The 17138-nt window shown below is 33.6% G+C and overlaps 1 protein-coding gene across 2 annotated transcripts; it reads right to left on the reverse strand.

Moving 5' to 3' along the window:
• Positions 1-1771: 1771 nt before the first annotated feature.
• Positions 1772-12566, reverse strand: LOC123548676 (NXPE family member 1-like). Of its 2 annotated transcripts, XM_045336152.2 has the most exons (8): positions 12364-12566; positions 11650-11753; positions 11036-11169; positions 9799-9995; positions 8938-9215; positions 6765-7033; positions 5290-5480; positions 1772-2776 (listed from the first exon to the last, which is right to left on the reverse strand). In XM_045336152.2, exons 2-8 carry the CDS (start codon positions 11695-11697, stop codon positions 2112-2114), a joined length of 1782 nt encoding a protein of 593 aa, XP_045192087.2. In that variant the 5' UTR covers positions 11698-11753; positions 12364-12566; the 3' UTR covers positions 1772-2111. The 2 variants fall into 2 exon arrangements, with proteins under 2 accessions (XP_045192087.2, XP_045192086.2); XM_045336151.2 differs by having other exon boundaries at positions 11650-12566.
• Positions 12567-17138: the final 4572 nt, after the last annotated feature.

The following is a 17138-nucleotide window of genomic DNA, read 5'->3' on the forward strand; positions in this document are numbered from 1 at the left end:
AAAATTTTTTTTAATTGTTTTTGGGAAAATTTTTCTGCTAATTCATCCTCCCTGTGACCCCGGGGGTTTCTCTACCCCCTTTTCCCGTTTTTTGATTTTTGTCCGAGACCAAATGTGTATTTCGTTTTGATAGCTGGTTTTTTCAAATAAATGTTTTGCAAACTTTCTCCAAATTTTTTGATTTAGTTTTATTTTAATGGAAAGCATTTGCTTTCACTGTCTCTTTTTTCCACCCTGTCAAGCAAAAAAATGGCCTACATACTGCATCCCCTTTTATTTACAGGGGGCTTACTAGGGGATTTTTCCCGGGCCCCCAAAAAATTTAAACCTGGAAGTGTTAAAACCCTTTTTTAGGTAATAAAGGTAAAATTGCTTTGGAATATCTAAAAATTACCCCTGTAATTTAACAAAAATTTATTTCATTTTTTCCCAAGATGAACAAGTAGCCCCTTTTTCCCTTTTTCTCCCGTTTTTTTTTTTAACATAATGAGGATTTAATTATCTAAATCTTTTTTTTCAAACAATAATTTTATTTTGTAAAATCATCTATATCAATTATATTAAAAATTTTTGTTGGTTTTAAATGGGTTTAAACCTTGGGTTTTTAATTGTCCACATTGGCATCCGGCCAAAAATAAAACTTTTTTTGGTTAAACCAAAAGTTTCTTCGGTTTTTTAATAAAGATTTAAAAGATTTCAGGGTATTAAGTGTATTCTAAATTTAGGGCAAAGGTTTAAAAAGCACTTTTAGAATGGGACAAGGGGCAGGGGGGGGGGGGGGTATATTGTTTTAAATCGGATTTTTAATACTACTTAAGATTTAATTTTTTTTTATTTTACTGCAATTTTTTATGAAAGAACGATAAAATTTATATATCAAAAAAGCTTGTCAAAATGAAGCTGAGATTCTGGTTGGTTTTTAAAAACGTAAAGGGAATTTCCGCGGTTATTTACCATGTTAAGTTGTCTAACATTGGTGTAATATATATGTTGAATGTGTTTAAAAACTATCAATTCATAAAAAAAAATTTCTTATCCTTTATTACTGGCTACAATATTTTGAAGAGCATTTGGGGATAAAATTTTTTTTTTTCCCTGGAGCATTTTCAAGAAAAAACATATTGTAAGACTGGGATAACAAGTTTTAAAAGGAAAAGTCCCCAAAAAAAGAGTCAAAAGTAATGTATTGTATTTTTTTTATAGGTTTGGTAGTTTTGGTATTCTTTCCCTGATAGGTGAATCAAAAGTTTTAAAAATTTGGAAAGGCTCTAAACAAGCATTTAACAATGTGGGCCTTGGAAAAAATTTTTTCCCCCCAATTGACTTAAAAAGGAATTTCAAATTGATATTTTTTTGGGACGCATCCAATTGTTAACTTAAACAATACGATCATTTTTTTTTGTTTTATATCTTTTGCATTTTTTGCAAATTTATTACCCGGTTTGGGAACCTTCAAACACATTAAGGAGACATTTTTTTATTTAATGGGCAAAATTCATCATGTAGCCTTTTTTAAAAAATAAAAACATTTGCATTTTATGTTGGGGGGTTGGGCGACATGTTTTTCTTCCACTGATTCTATTCCACTTCTTCAGTAATACTTTTACCAACCAGAGTCAAGGAAAATTCTGGAGATTACGAAGCCGCCTTAGCTATCAGATTCAAACATTTTAGCACAGCTATCAACCTTTCTGATGACTATATTTTGAGGTGGATCATGAAACATATAAGGTCAACTAAAAAGAAAATACTGTACAATAAGAGAACCAAATCATGTAAAATAGCCTTTAATCCAAAAGTAATATGCATTTTTGATTTTGTTCAGTTTGTAACAACATTGTTAAAAAGAATGGTTTTGCCACTAACAATTCAAACACGTCGTTCATATTTTCCCGTCATTTGCTATTATTTTCATCGTTGGTTTTTGTCCCTTTAAAACTTTGAAGTGTCATGCACGTACATACTAATAAACTTCTATAGCGTTTGTTTTCAGGGGTCAGCGTTCCTTGAGCACTGCTGGTTAAATTCCCTTATACTTCTTCAACTGCAGGTTGTTGGTTCCAGTGAAGATCTTGGAGGAATGGTTAACAGCTTTGTCTCTTACTTATGATTTATTCACAAATATAGCTAAACATTTGATCAACCATAGACGCTACTACAAACGTATGTGGATGTAGAGATTGTGAAGCGACTGAAATTGTCGCGTCTTTGTTATCAAGAACTACAACTTTATCATATAACCCATTAAATGTTTCAACTATTATACGTGAAAAAATATAGCCGGGAAAATCATTTATTGCACCATTATCAACATGTACGCTAGTATATGTATGCGGCATTTTGATGAAAATTTTCACGTTGCTATTTCTTTTAAGAAGTTTCTCAACACCAGCCCGAATTCTTTTCATTTTATCCCTGTAATATTTCTGGTGAAATGGTACCATATGTGCAAATATATGAATTAAAACTATTGCTTCTTCGTTTGTTTCTATTAATTCAAGTCGTTTTGGAATTGATATGAGGGTGTATTTTGGGTCTATCCAAAATGTTCCAACATAAAAAGGTTGACAATGCGTAGTCAAGATAACCGTAAAGTTATTGCTTGCGACCTTACAACCTGAAGGTTTTTTCCACTTGGCATACCTCCATTGTTCTGTATACTGAGTACAGTTATATCGTTTCAACATATCTTCGTACCATTGGCGTGTCGTTGAGTCTCCTATGAGGTAAAGCCTTTTGTTTCTCAAACATTTTTGAAAGTTAGCACGATGAAACCCTGAAAATAAATTAACAAAACCACATTGGTGTTTCATTTGTCTCTCTTAAATTAGGAGGAACCGTCCAGAAGTTAAGATGCCAACCCGAGGATCGCAGATTCGAGCTTTACAAGGCCGTGACGCACGTCACCTGTTTATGACACAAGTATTTGGTTATCTGGGAGCAGAAAAGAAAGTAATTTAAATAAGTTAAAAGGTTATTAATCACAATCGCTTTAATGAAAATAAGATTAGCTTTCTTAACTGGAAGATTAAATTGTAAGGCAGAATAAGCTTTTCTATTCAATTATAAGCAATTACAGTCATCAGCTATACAAGATGGCAATCATTTTTAGCTCATCCGATTTTTGGGAAAAGAAGGATGAGTTATTGTCATCACTTGGTCGGTGCCGGCGTTGTCTGGTTAAGTTTTATGTTTACAACTCCTAAACTATCAAAGCTATTCCTACAAAACTTGCAACACCTGTTTACCATAATTAGCTGCTCTGTACAGCAATAACCATAACTCCACCCTGTTGTTTGTAAGGATTATGGCCCCTTTTGTACTTAGAAAATCAGATTTCTTGGTTAGGTTTTGTATTTAGCTCAGCTTTTCTCCTAAACTATCGAAGCTATTGCTTTAACACTTGCAACCATCAAAGGCTGACTCTGTACAGCAAGAAACATAACTCCATCTGGCTTTTTGCAAGAATTATGGGCCCTTTTGGACTTAGAAAATACCAGATTTCTTGGTTAAGTTTTGCGTTTAGGTCAACTTTTCTCCTTAAAGCAGCATGCCTCCAAATCGTTCGACAACAAAAAAAAAAAATATTTTTTTAAGATATCTTGAAATAAAATGCTATATTTCTTAAGAAGGCTTTATAACTCAATTTCTGACAAACATTATGTTGCGGAAACACTTGACAATTTGCTGTTTTTACTACTTTTTACGATGAAAATCGAAAAGCGTTTGTCACGCTTTTACTCCAGGTAAACTGTCTCGATTATAAATATCTATATTTTGGAGTATTATTCACTACTTCAGCTATAGCGCTATTGGTTACGACGACGGGAAAATGTCTTTTTATTACAGCGGCGGTCCGGGGTTCGATTCCCGACGCAGTCATCTTTTTTTCTTGATTTGGAACTTTTAAAATATGTAAGAAACAAAAATTCATATTCCTATGTTCATAATATGATCAAACTTCAATTTGAAAGAAAGATTATTTGTTAGCCAAATCTGGAGGCATGCTGCCTTAACAGTCAAAGCTATTGCTTTAAACCTTGGAGCATTTTTTTTTGCCATTTAAAGCTTACCCTGCACAGCAAGTACTGTAACTCTACATTGCTTTTAGCAAGAAATATGGCCCCTTTTGGTGTTCGAAAATCATGGACAGGACAATATTTCTATTATACAGAGACAAAATCAAAGGCCTGAATGGCCTGAGTCGGCTAATGATTGATGTACTGACAGTATAGTCTACCAGTTTCAGTTTGTTTTTAGTTTTTTTCTTAAAATTTCATAACACAGCTCGATATTTACCCAAAATATTATATCCGGATACGATTAAAACTTTCTCCAGTTTGAACATTTTATTTTACAAATTGTGATGATACGAAGACATTTAGCAGCAATTGGCAGTATCTGACATTGAAGTTTACGGTTAAATTACCTCTTATTTAATCTTTTCATAAAAAGTTTGTTTTTGTTTCGTGAAAGCAGCCAAACATAGACGATCTACTTTCGATTTCAAAACTACAAAAAAATACAATTTAATGTTTCGCCGATTTGTTTATTTCTCGAAAAATAAAATTAAAATCATTTTTAATATCAGTAGTAACTAAAAAAAACAGTAAGAGCTTCTTCTTCCGATAATTTATCCGTTTTTCTGACTGCAAAATTCAACCCACGCAAAGTTTTTAGAAATTACGATGCGTGTTTACGTTCAATGTGGGAGAATTAAGGCTGATCGGTTATTTTACTAACTCATCCAGACGATTCAGATTTAGTTTTTTAAAAAGCATTGTGGGGCGTTTCTGTATTTTTTTTACGTTTTATAGCTTAGAAATTATTAGACATGCTTTTTTGCATTATTTCTATACGTAATTTACGCTAATACGTATCTTATCTGGAGCCCTGTGGGAACTATATTTTGGGCTTTCGTGGATTTTTACCTAAGCTTTGTAAGCCTGCGCCAATTCTTAAATGCACATTTATGCTTAATGAGTTACATTCGAGAATTGCACAATTACAAGTCATAAAAAAGGACAGATTACATCGTATATTGGTCATAGCAAAGGGAATTGACACAACTTAACTTCATTCATGCAGTGAACTGTTTGAAGTTTGAGAAATCTAATGGAACTACATCCCTTCACTGTGTTATTTGGTCCATTTAGAGAATCGTTGGATAGCAAGGACTCGTCAAAAGGCTTTCAGCCTTTAGCCGACTCAAAAATTAGATGAAAACAACACTTTTCACGGCTATTGTAACTTCCAGTTTGACATTCGCAGTACCGATTTACTTTTTACCTTTGCAATGTCGCAGGTTCCAACGCCCGTTGATGAAAAATCCAGTAGAATATTTTTCATACCAAAGTTTAGTGGTATTATATCTTGAACAGGAAATACTTGGTTGATAGTAGTTAGTGATTTTCGAACCATTGTATTGTGCGTGTTCTTTTACCACCACTGAAATTGTTTTCTTCAAAACCTGGTGGGATCTAAAATAAAAGAAAATGGATATTAAATTCATACGAAACACTATGTTCATTCCATCATATTTACATTCCTACTTTGCAATTAGTTAAAATCATTATTATTATTATTATTATACCAGAATTATACAGCGCCCTTTTCATGATAAATAAGTTCAAATGCGCTTTACATATGGCAAACGCAGCCACACAGAGCGAGAAATTCATCCTCTACTAGTACAGACACAGCGATCTGACCAGAAGGACAGAGTGAGATAAAGCCCCCAGAACAAATAGAAAGAAATCCTTTTCTAGATAAATGCCTTTCCGAATAGACAGCTCTTTAACGTGCCCGGTGTATAGCACCGATACACGTGAAACCGTCTTTCCTGGGAAGAACCAGTACAGACCTCTTTATTAGGTGGGAGACACTCAAGAGCATCTCCGAAATTTCCAGTGCCTGGACCCGCATTCGAACCCCAAACCTCTGGATTAACAGTCAAGAGTGTTACCACAAGACCATCGGCCCACCTATTAAGATTAGCAAGTAAAATATATCATACCGGACTAAGGTTTTGTTGCTTAAGCACCCGTATGTTTGTATAATTATAACAAAACATTTAATGACCAGGATATTGTCTATATAGCACAGTTTGGAACAGTGAAACAAAATGAGATAACATATGTACTCTCAAACTCGCATGCCATCAGTTGTATAAGTCTCATTCATTAATGGACGAACAGTCAAGCAAATAAACAAAATGAATAATATTAACAATCTCCATATATATAAGGTTTCAAGAAAAAATCTCCTGTTTCTTAAACGATCGATCTGGAAAAAATCACAAGCGGATGAACGGGCGATAGAACGGACAAAACAAATATGTTTATTTTCTATTACTGTATCATTTTTATATGTAATGCTTTATGAAATAAATTAGATGATTTTGTAGTTGCCATAACTTTGAGTCTGAGCATTTATTCTCTTTATAATAACATCGAGTTGTCTGATATAGTAACAAAATGACTGAACTTACATTCTCTCTAAGGATCTGTATCAAAAGATACAGTTTGACTACATTTCAAGTTATCAATTGATTTACATTATGAGAACGGACAGCAAATTTACAGTATGGCAGGTGATTAAATAATACTGCCATACATCATTTGTTTACTTTAAATCTGCTAATCTAGATTCCTCCACAACCACCGCATTTCAAAGTCTTAAATTGACTTTTATCTTTAAATTTATGCAAAAAATTCCAAACAGCTGTAGTAGTATATTCCAGTATATTCATATTTCAAATGTACCTAGAAGCTAAAATCTCCTTTTCACAAATGCTGATCGACTTTGGCCACTTTGGGAGCAAATGTTTCACTAAGGTCCAGTCATTGCACTGTAACTTTGGATTCAGAGGTTTCCCACAGTACCATGGCATTCCGGAATTCAAGCTCGTAAAGTTACACACATCTTTATATTTGGTTTTCACAAGTAAATGTTTGTCGTCTGGATGACACACAGCGTCTTCGTGATACTGCTGACTTTTGTACTTCGCCAAAATGAGTCTCAAGGCAAATTGCTATTTAAGATAAATGAAAAATTATACAGGCATTTCTGTCACATGAGTAACGTCGGTAAACGTACAATTTAACGAATTGCGTTTATTTGAAAAAAAAAACTGATCGCAGAGTAAATGTCTATAGAACAATCTATGCCACTTAAGTCTTATCCATTATCAACTGCTGAATAATGTTAGAAGTCACTAGCTCTACCGAAAGCACTGCACTTTTCCCTTAAACGTATTTGCTCGAATTCTATTCCTATCTTAAGAGGTTAAAGGGATACAAAGCCCATCCCACTGCATGTAAAATAGTAAATATATAACTCACAGTAGATATCAAAATCATGTAACATTTTCCACAAGCATGGAATTCAGTTTGATTTTGGAACAATGGTACTTAGAAGATATGATCAATTTATACAAAAATTCATACTGAAAGAACACAATTGTGTTTTTAGCTGCACAATCAATCATCATAATATATGTCAATAGTAAATATAATAATACATTGTTGACAATTCAATATTTTAGATATTACACAACATGGGCATTTATCTTTGACAACACATTTCCAACCTAGTTCATATAAAACAATTAGTTTTAACTTAACGCCATATTTACATTAATTATATTCTTACAAATCGATGATTAACACCTTTGCTTTTTACTTCTTAGTAATTCAAACCATTATGTGAATATATTTGTGATACTACTGCTGGTAGAAAATGAATATTTTGAGCAACTTATTCAAAAATATCAGACAGGTGTATATAAAAAAAAGCTCTAAATAAGAGAGTTGTATAAATAATATTCAGATTTCTGTCCAGGCTTGAAAATTGGTGAATGATTTTTTTGAAATTCAAATCATTTTGAATAAGAGCTCTCACTATTTGTGACAAATGCCCCCAAAGCGTGCCCAAGAATGCTACAGTTGTCTGCGCAAAATATGCTAAATAGTTTAGGTATGAATTATTTTGTGACATTGACTTTAACCTGAGAGAACCTGGTCATAAGCGCGACATACCTTTATGGACCAGACAAGAAACAGACGATGTCAACCTTTGACTAGAAGTGTGATCTTGACCTTGGAGGAGGTAGGGGTCTGGGTCTTGCGCATGACATGTCACCTCATTATGGGGAATATTTATGCCGAGTAATTTCAAAATCCCTTGATCAATGGCAGGGTTATGACAGACCCTGTTAACCTTTGACTTCTGAGTGTGACATTGACCTTTGAGCTAGGGGTCTGAATCTTGCACATGACACGTCGTTTCATTATGGCGAACATTTATGCCAAGTAATTTCGATGACAGAGTTATGGACCGGAAACGATAAAGACCCTGTCAATCTTTAATCTCTAAGTGTGACAGTGACCTTTGAAGCTAGGAGTCTTCATCTTGTGCATGACACGTCGTCTCCTTATGGTGAACATATACGCCAAGTTATTTTAAAATCCTTATATGGATGGCAGTTATGGACCGGACACGAAACAGACCTTGCTAACCTTTAATCTCTAATTGTGACCTTGACCTTGGAGCTAGGGATCTGGGTCTTGCGCACGACATATCGTCTAAGTATGGTGTACATTTATCCAAAGTTACTCCAAAATCCCTTCGTTGAAGAAGGCAGAGTTACAGCCCGGAACGAATTTACGCAGACGCACGCACGGACCGAAAGTGCGATTTTAATATGCCCACCTTCGGAAGCATAACAATAATATCTTCGCTTACAAGTTTTAAATTGTTATAAAAGTATATAAATTAGTTTGGCTATAGTTCATATCTTATCATTTCCTTTCATCACGGATATACCCTAGGACTGTTATACACAATAGTAGAGTAAGCGAATGTGTTTAGATATGAATACGTTTTTTCACATGCTACCAACATAACAAAAAGCATAGCGTAAATATATGTACTTACAGCTGACGTCAGTCTATACTGAGCCGTTATTGCCTCCCTGGTGTATGCTATAGTTGCTGATATATATGATTTACCGCTCCATAAAGCTTCAAAAACAATAGTGTACGACCCATTTCTAAGGTCATATACCACTCCTGGTGCGAAGGCGTTCAAAGCTGCATTTGATATCCTTGCACGAAGATGATCTCCTCCAGTAGTTTTCTGTCTTCCATAGGAGTCATATAACGTAGCCTGCACATATATTTTGTCTCCTATGTCATACGCCTTATTTTGAGAACCTGTGAATAAACAGCGTGATATTCTTAAACGGGTTTAATTATTTTTTCTTAAAGAACAATGCATGATCTCGAATTTCTAAACAATGAGAAACGTACACAACACCAAACAAAACAAATTCAGTGTTGTCAATATTAAAACGAACTTTCAAAATAATTACCAGAACAGTTCGTTAAAGTATAAAGTTCTAAATTATTTTGTAAACCATCCCCCTTGCTTGCAAATATATTGACTTGTAACCAAAATGAATTAATCCTAAATGCTTGTTTTAATAATTTTAGCTTACTTATTTTAGCCCATTTGTGATCAAAGCTTATTTGAATTCCTCTAGAGTCAACTTTCGTGAAGGAACTGACCAGGTGCATTATGTCAAAATGTGACCATGTCCCAACTCAGAACTTTGACCAATTTTGAGCAATAATTTGAGGAATCAAATAGATGTCAGTTACTGGTTATATGTTATGAAAAAACTTTAGTGTATTTCAACAATACGGCATTATACTACCAAAAGTAAAACATTGTCATTGAAAGAATGCTGGTAGCAACTTAGTACATTCAATATATTTCTCTCATCTAGATACTAACCTAAAATTGTTAATGTAGATAGAGTACGATTTGCAGCAAGATTCGGATCTGTACATGGTTTGTATTTTAAAGCTTCTTCTTCGCTGATAACTTCATTCAAGAGGTTGTTGATTATAAAGTCATCAGAACTGGAGCCCTTATGTTTGTTAACTGATTCCTTAAAGACCTTCAATTCCCCTCCGAGTGAGGTGTTATAGCTAAAACATAAAATATATATTGTTAATTGCAGTACGGCAATTTCTTTCCTTGCAGTACCTTGTGACCAGTGTGTGTTTTGGTGGTTTGAACATATACGAATGTTCATGTAGTTAATTCAGATAGACAGATTTATTTCAGTACATATTCATGGCAATATAAGTAACAACATTCAGATAACAATGAACAAGTATACATGTTAAATATAGCCATGTCACATACATTATAACACAAAGGATAACATAAAGAAAGAAATAAAAACCATCTCTTATTTCCATTGTGATCCTTGTGAAGTATAATATGGTATGGTATGGGAAGACTATCACAGAATAAAAGGTTATCACAATTCATAAAATATAAAATTATAAAAAAATCCTAACATTATCAATAAAAACAACTAAACTTTGATAATGGTAATTATGTGATGAAGTTTGTCTCTTCACTGCTGATGATCTACATTATTTTTAAGTGTTTTTTCAAGGGTTTTTAATTTCATTAATAGTGGTCTCATTGTAATAACGAACAAAAGTTACTTTTTTGTGATTGACTATCGAGATTGTTTCTCTCAACATCAAATATTCAGCAAATTATTATGAAAATAAATTGTTGCAAAATGTTTTGTTTTGACAATACCATCTTTCAAATTGACTTTTGTTCCGTAAAAGAACATCCTATGATAAGATATCTATTCTATCGAAATTGAGATCCTATTTCATAAGAACGTTATCAGCGGGCAGGACTGCTTGTACATCTCAATCATTGAATACCACCGAAATGTTAAGATATCGTTAATGTTAAATCATTCACTGGCGATCCGAGGTGGCGATTTAGCACGCACTACAATACATTTAAAAATGGTCAGTCAGCTATAACGAACCTCTGTGAACCTTGAATAAGTCTTTCACAGAATAAATGAGAAGTGAAAAATATGGAATAATGATAAAATAAGATTAATCAATTTTACTGCCTATATCGAAATCTACTGCAGTGCGAACTTATGCATATTCAAACGGCACATATGCATAGCAAACACCAATCTTACCTCCAATCGTCACGGTAGTTAATCCTATTGACTGGCTGTGGGTTGTTAACTGATGACGAATTTCTTTCTCCATTTGATACTTGATACACGATAAAAATGTAGAGGGCACAAAGTAAACATAGCAATAATACGACCTAAAATAAAACGAAATGTGTATAGGCCAATTAAGTGCTAATATTTGCGGTACGCCATAAAATGTTCATTGTCAGATTGAGATAATATACTTTGTCAGATTGTGTTACAGTATTGTATTCTTTGTACAAATAGTAAGACAAGTGGTATACCGTTAAGTAACTTATATGTATATCTAAAACGCACTTAAAATGTATGCCTTTCAGTGGTTGCATGAATTTACAGTTTAATGCCCAGATTTCGCTTACGAAACATACTATGTTTAATATTCTTGTTGTATTGTTTCACATTCTCTTTACTATTATGATCAATATAATAAGGTGTTTTTTAATTTGCAATTTCTTGTTCTGAAGACGTCAAAACCAATGTAAACAGAAAAGAAATAGATGAAATGATAATTTAAAGAACTTTAATATAACAATAGATAAAGCATTAAATACAAGAGCAGAAAGTGCACAATATAGTGATGTTTTAACAAATACCTTTTGTGTTTGTAGGTTCAGGGGTAACTGCTTTACAGTGTGATCCATAGATCATGTTAATGCATTGCTCTGTTTCTCGTTGCCGCTGTATTTTTAGGTGAATCCTTTAAAAAGAATGTATTGATAAATATACACTTAACATCTTCTGCTTAACGTCACTGCCTGCATTATAGCCGATCTTTAGTACTTTAAGTCCATTTGACCGTCTCTGTATCTTTTATTACCCAGCGGTGTAACTTTAAACACGACAGATAATATCATCCGAGGGAGCATGTTGTGTACACATCGGTAAATTTGCAAAGTACTCCAAATTCATTGGATGGTTTAGGGAGACAAAATATTGTTTTCGCTTAAACATGTTGAATAAACTATGATTTTGTTTTCTCTCAACAATTGTGAAAACCATACATGTATACAGTCAATGTGTCTTTCAATATACCATAACTAATATACCCAAACGACACTAATGCATAGCAAACGCCACTATGAAGAGATCCTTTTTTACATTTTACCGAAATCAGCATCTACAGAGTCAAAACCTTTTAATAACAAACATTTTTTTGTTTTCACTCCAGACAAATTGTACTGTAAATGTTCTTTAAAACATATACGTTATGTTTTGGATGACACAACATTACACAAAGTTTATAAAGATATGAAAATCATCGCAATTTTAAACTATCACTATAACTTGATAAATTAGTTTTATAATACCGCCAAATCGTGAAAATAATCCTGAAGAAGAAATCCGCTGTAGTATTGAACAAAACGACCAGTTCGTCAATTATAACCTCAATTTTCTTTGGTCGTTGCTTTTAAAGTAAATCAAATATTATCACTATGTATTTTATTCAAGTTTTGTTTTCATTGTAATTTGAGAAAAATATAATCATCTGATTTTAAAATGAACCGGGCGAGTAAATACACAGTGTAAATAGATGTAATTTGATATGGCATTCGTATTTTACAAAGCATTATTTAAAGCGATTCGTTCACGCAATGAAGGCAAAATATTTTTTCTCACAAAAAACATTAAACGTGGATACTGTGAAAGTCACCTATGGTGCAAAGGCATATACATGATATTTTTGCAGGATATCCTAATAAACAACCAGCCATTAGTGCAGAAGGGAGTAAACCGCTGCAACGCTTTGACAGACAGGGAAACAAATCAACATTCTTCTTGCATTTTTACCTACATGTATATCTTATTTTCATATTCATTTATTTCATCGATTTCCAGTGTCATATATACATTCTATGCAAAACGTGGTAGAAATGAACATGTTGAAAAAATCCACATAAGTTATGGGCGATTAGCTTTAAATAGGTAGATGCACTAACTTTATACAGATCAAACTGACAATACCATAATGTATCATTCCCGACAGTCGCTTATTGTTCATGTAATCCCGCCCCACCACCACACCCAATTACGGAAACATTATTGTGACCCTGAGCTTTTTCTAAATGGTACAAAAATACCCGTTGTTGATGAAGCAAAATTTCTTGGCGTTATCTTAACAACCTTTCGTTTGTGCCGCATATAAAATACTTGAAAGCCAAATGTCTGAAGTCATTGAATCTTTTAACGGTTATTTCAAAACTGATGGGGGAGCCGATCGCACGGTGTTATTAAGACTTTATAGGGCTTTAATTAGATCTAAGCTAGATTACGGTTGTATTGTTCCGCAAGAAAATCTTATTTTCAAATGTTAGATACCATCCATAATCAAAGTCTTCGTATTGCTCTTGGGGCATTCCGAACATCGCCAGTTGAAAGTTTATATGCTGAGGCAAACGAACCATCTCTTTACACACGCCGAGAAAAACTTTCATTGCAATATGCTTTAAGAGTGGCTGCCAACAAATCCAATCCTGCTCATGAAATTATTTTTAAACCAAAGTACTCCGATTCATATGAGGAAAAACCAAAACAAATCAAATCGTTTGGTTTCGCATAAAATTTTCTATGAATGAAACTGACTTTGAATTCAATGGTATTAAAGAAAATCCAATTCAAGATACACCACCATGGACCCTTTATACCCCTACAGTTCTTTTTGATTTGAAAACTGCCTTTAGAAAGTCTGAAACAAACCCTGAAATATTCAAGTCCAAATATCATGAAATCAAGTCAACTTACGAGGACTATTTTGCAATTTACATAGACTCAAAAGATGAATCAAAGGTTGGCTGTGCTGCTGTCAGCCTCCTTCATCAATCAAAACTACGTTTGCCAAATAATGCAACAATATTTTCAGCCGAGACCAAAGCTATTGATTTAGCTCTAAATTTTATAAAAGAAAATAGTGAAGAAAAATTTATTATCTTTTCCGACTCGCTTTCTGTTCAATTCATAACCGAAATATGGGAAATCCATTCATTCAAAATATTCTTCTCAGGTTTCATGAACTATCTTTAAAAAAGTCTATCATATTTTGTTGGATTCCCAGTCATGTTGGTATTCATGGAAACGAGGATGCTGATATTGCAGCAAAGAAAACCCTTTTATTATCACAATCTAATTTGAAATTACGCCATACCGATTTTAGGCCCAATATAAACAAATACATTTTATCTAAATGGCAATCGTCATGGAACAATGCTTCATTCAATAAACTTCATGATATCAAACCTACTCTAGGGGAATGGCACCAAGGGAACAGATCTGTTCGCATGGAGAAAGTTGTTCTTTCTCGCTGTCGAATAGGTCACGCCCGTTTGACTCATTCTTATTTTTTGAGTAAAGATCAACCGAAATGTGTACCATGTCAAACACCGCTAACTATTAAACATTTTAATCGACTGTGTGGACTTTACTTTTATTTACACTGTCTTATGACTTTGGAACATTGTGGGGATAAGAGCGAGGTTAGGTGCACACAAACCGGTTTAAACTCCCCAGTGGTGGTTTTGCCACTGACCGTTCCATGGCGGTGCCCCACTGTATTCCTGTATTTGTTTGCTTTGTCCTTTTGTGTTCATTTTTGTTTGTGGTATGCGAGAGTTGTTCGTGAGTGTCTTTGGGTAGGCTGCGTGTTTTGAACTTGGCTTTTCCTGTTGGATATTCTTCCTTGTTTTTTAATGTCTTAACATTTTATTGAATTAATGTAGTAATAACAAATATGTACATAAATCAGTGTATTTAGTTAAATTTCAATCACATTTTGTTTCTACTGTGTAAGACAGTTATTCATCTATATTCGTAAAACTATGCTGAAAAGAGACTGACTGATAACTTTGCTGATAAAATTGTAAAAACACATTTATTCAGGAAGGTCCAAAATTGTCCACCTGAAAACTTTAGTATAGCTGTAAATTACCTGAGTGTATTATAAGAATGATTTTCGTGAAGTTTTCATGAAGATTTTGTGGGCGAAAAAAGTAGGTTACTAGATAGTGCTGGGTCTTTATAATCGTAGTAGCATTGACCTATACATTCAGCCATTGAAAAAAACACGCCTACAGTCCGTGTATGATAACTTCGGAGTGACATTTCGGACGAGTCCAATTCAGGAGGGTAATCGATAATTATCACTATCTAAGTGCACACTTTTATATTATACTACTACCTGGAACGCTTATTTTGAAGTAGAAGATTAGTACCGGTCGTAGAGCGTTAGCCTTACATGTGCGATTCTTTTATATTTCCATTGTCGCCTTGGTTCGAATCCCACCGTGATTTATACTTTTTTTAAATCTTTGCTTTTTATCTATGTTTTCATTTTTTTCAAAGACAATTGAAAATATTCAAAATGCAGTAAAACAGCACTATGGTATACAATAACGAACTGAAATATGGAAAAATGATGATGCTTGAAATAACCTTCAGAATAGTTTGTAGTATGTATTAAGCATCATTCTTATACTGAACAGTGTTTCTCTTTGTAAAAAAGACGTGGACGCCTCGGACATGTTGACTACACTGATACTGGCAATATACCAATGAGGAATTTAACCTGCACGAATTTTCCGAGTGTTTTCGTGACTATGCATTCATAATACGATGTGTTTACACAGAGCTGATGCCTGGTCCCCTTTAAACAGAAATTAATTCAATAATATTTCTATCTAAATTTATTCCAGGAAAAATGAATGATTATGGTGGCTACCCTGAAAGAGAAACAAACAAACAAACAAAAATCACTTTCCTCGATTCGAACCTACGGCCCGCAAAATTCGATTTTTCAAACACCAATGCTTAACCACTGAGCTATCGGGACTGACAGACGTGTTGCAATAAAATATACCCAATATTATTGTTTATGTAAGCTGCTTTAGGCCTCACCAAATTAAAAAAATTGTTCATCGGATTTGCCGCTCGCATATTTTCAGAAACATAAAATTTTTTTTTTTTTGTTTTTGGCTTGCGCTCGCCCCATTGAAAAAAATCAATCCAAATTTTTTTGGTGCGCTACTTTTTACGGACGTAAAAGTGTATAAATGCTTATAATTCCAGTCCTAGATTGTTCTCAAATGGATTTTAATCAAAATAAATACATGCTACGCACACATCGTCTATAATAAATCATAACACTTATATTTAGTTGCATTAAAGTTGTTTCCCCTTTATGCAGTTACGCCATTTTCTTCAAATGTTTACCAAATTACATGCTAAAAAAATCGATTTATTTCATTGAAAACTGGATGAAGAAAAGCTTACTAATTTATTTGATAACATCAATCTACATTATTTTGGTAAGGGTAAATACTTATTGATGCATGTCACTTATCTGTTTTCTGTTTGTCCAAATGATCAGCATTTGCATACGAAAGTTGGTGGGGTAAGGAATTTACATTATGAGTTGTTTTCAGAACCGTTTCGATTTTCGAATTTTCCAATCATTTAGTTGACTAAATTAAAATGTTAATGCTAATGTACGTTAATCTCCATTTCAGACTTTAATTGAGACTTTGTTTCAACAAATTTAATATGTTATGAAAGTTTAAAGTTAGAAAAAGAGCTGTACAATAAGACATCATGTTCGATTTTTCTGAATTAGAGCTTTGCCAGTAAAAGGGGCATGATAGTCAGAAGCTTTGAAAGTACAGAGCTATTGGTCATTATATAAAACGTAATATTTGATGTATCAAAAACTTTGTAAAGTCAGCTAAGAATGCTACATTTTCATAGCAGTAAATATTCAAGTCACATATGTATGTGATAAGTAGTGTTTAAGGTTATGCATTGTTGTTTATTACATATTTTCTAACAGCATTTTCAGAAGCATGCATTATTTGATTACAGTGTACTGTATGACACTGTTAATACATTTTTTTCACGAGTCCGCTTTGTTGTGCGTCTGCAGGTCAGATTTTCTCAATCCCTGGGGACTTACTTTATAATTTAAAAGGGCTATGCATTCTATTTTAAGGTTTTTATTAGTCAGCCGAGAGCCAAATGAAGATAAATATATTTCTTCGCTCTTCGCTCGCTCCTGATTTTCTCAAAAACCTAAACAAATATTTAAATTATTTTTTCGCTC

The sequence above is a fragment of the Mercenaria mercenaria genome, chromosome 6, assembly GCF_021730395.1.
Source record: "Mercenaria mercenaria strain notata chromosome 6, MADL_Memer_1, whole genome shotgun sequence".
Classification (NCBI taxonomy): domain Eukaryota; kingdom Metazoa; phylum Mollusca; class Bivalvia; order Venerida; family Veneridae; genus Mercenaria; species Mercenaria mercenaria.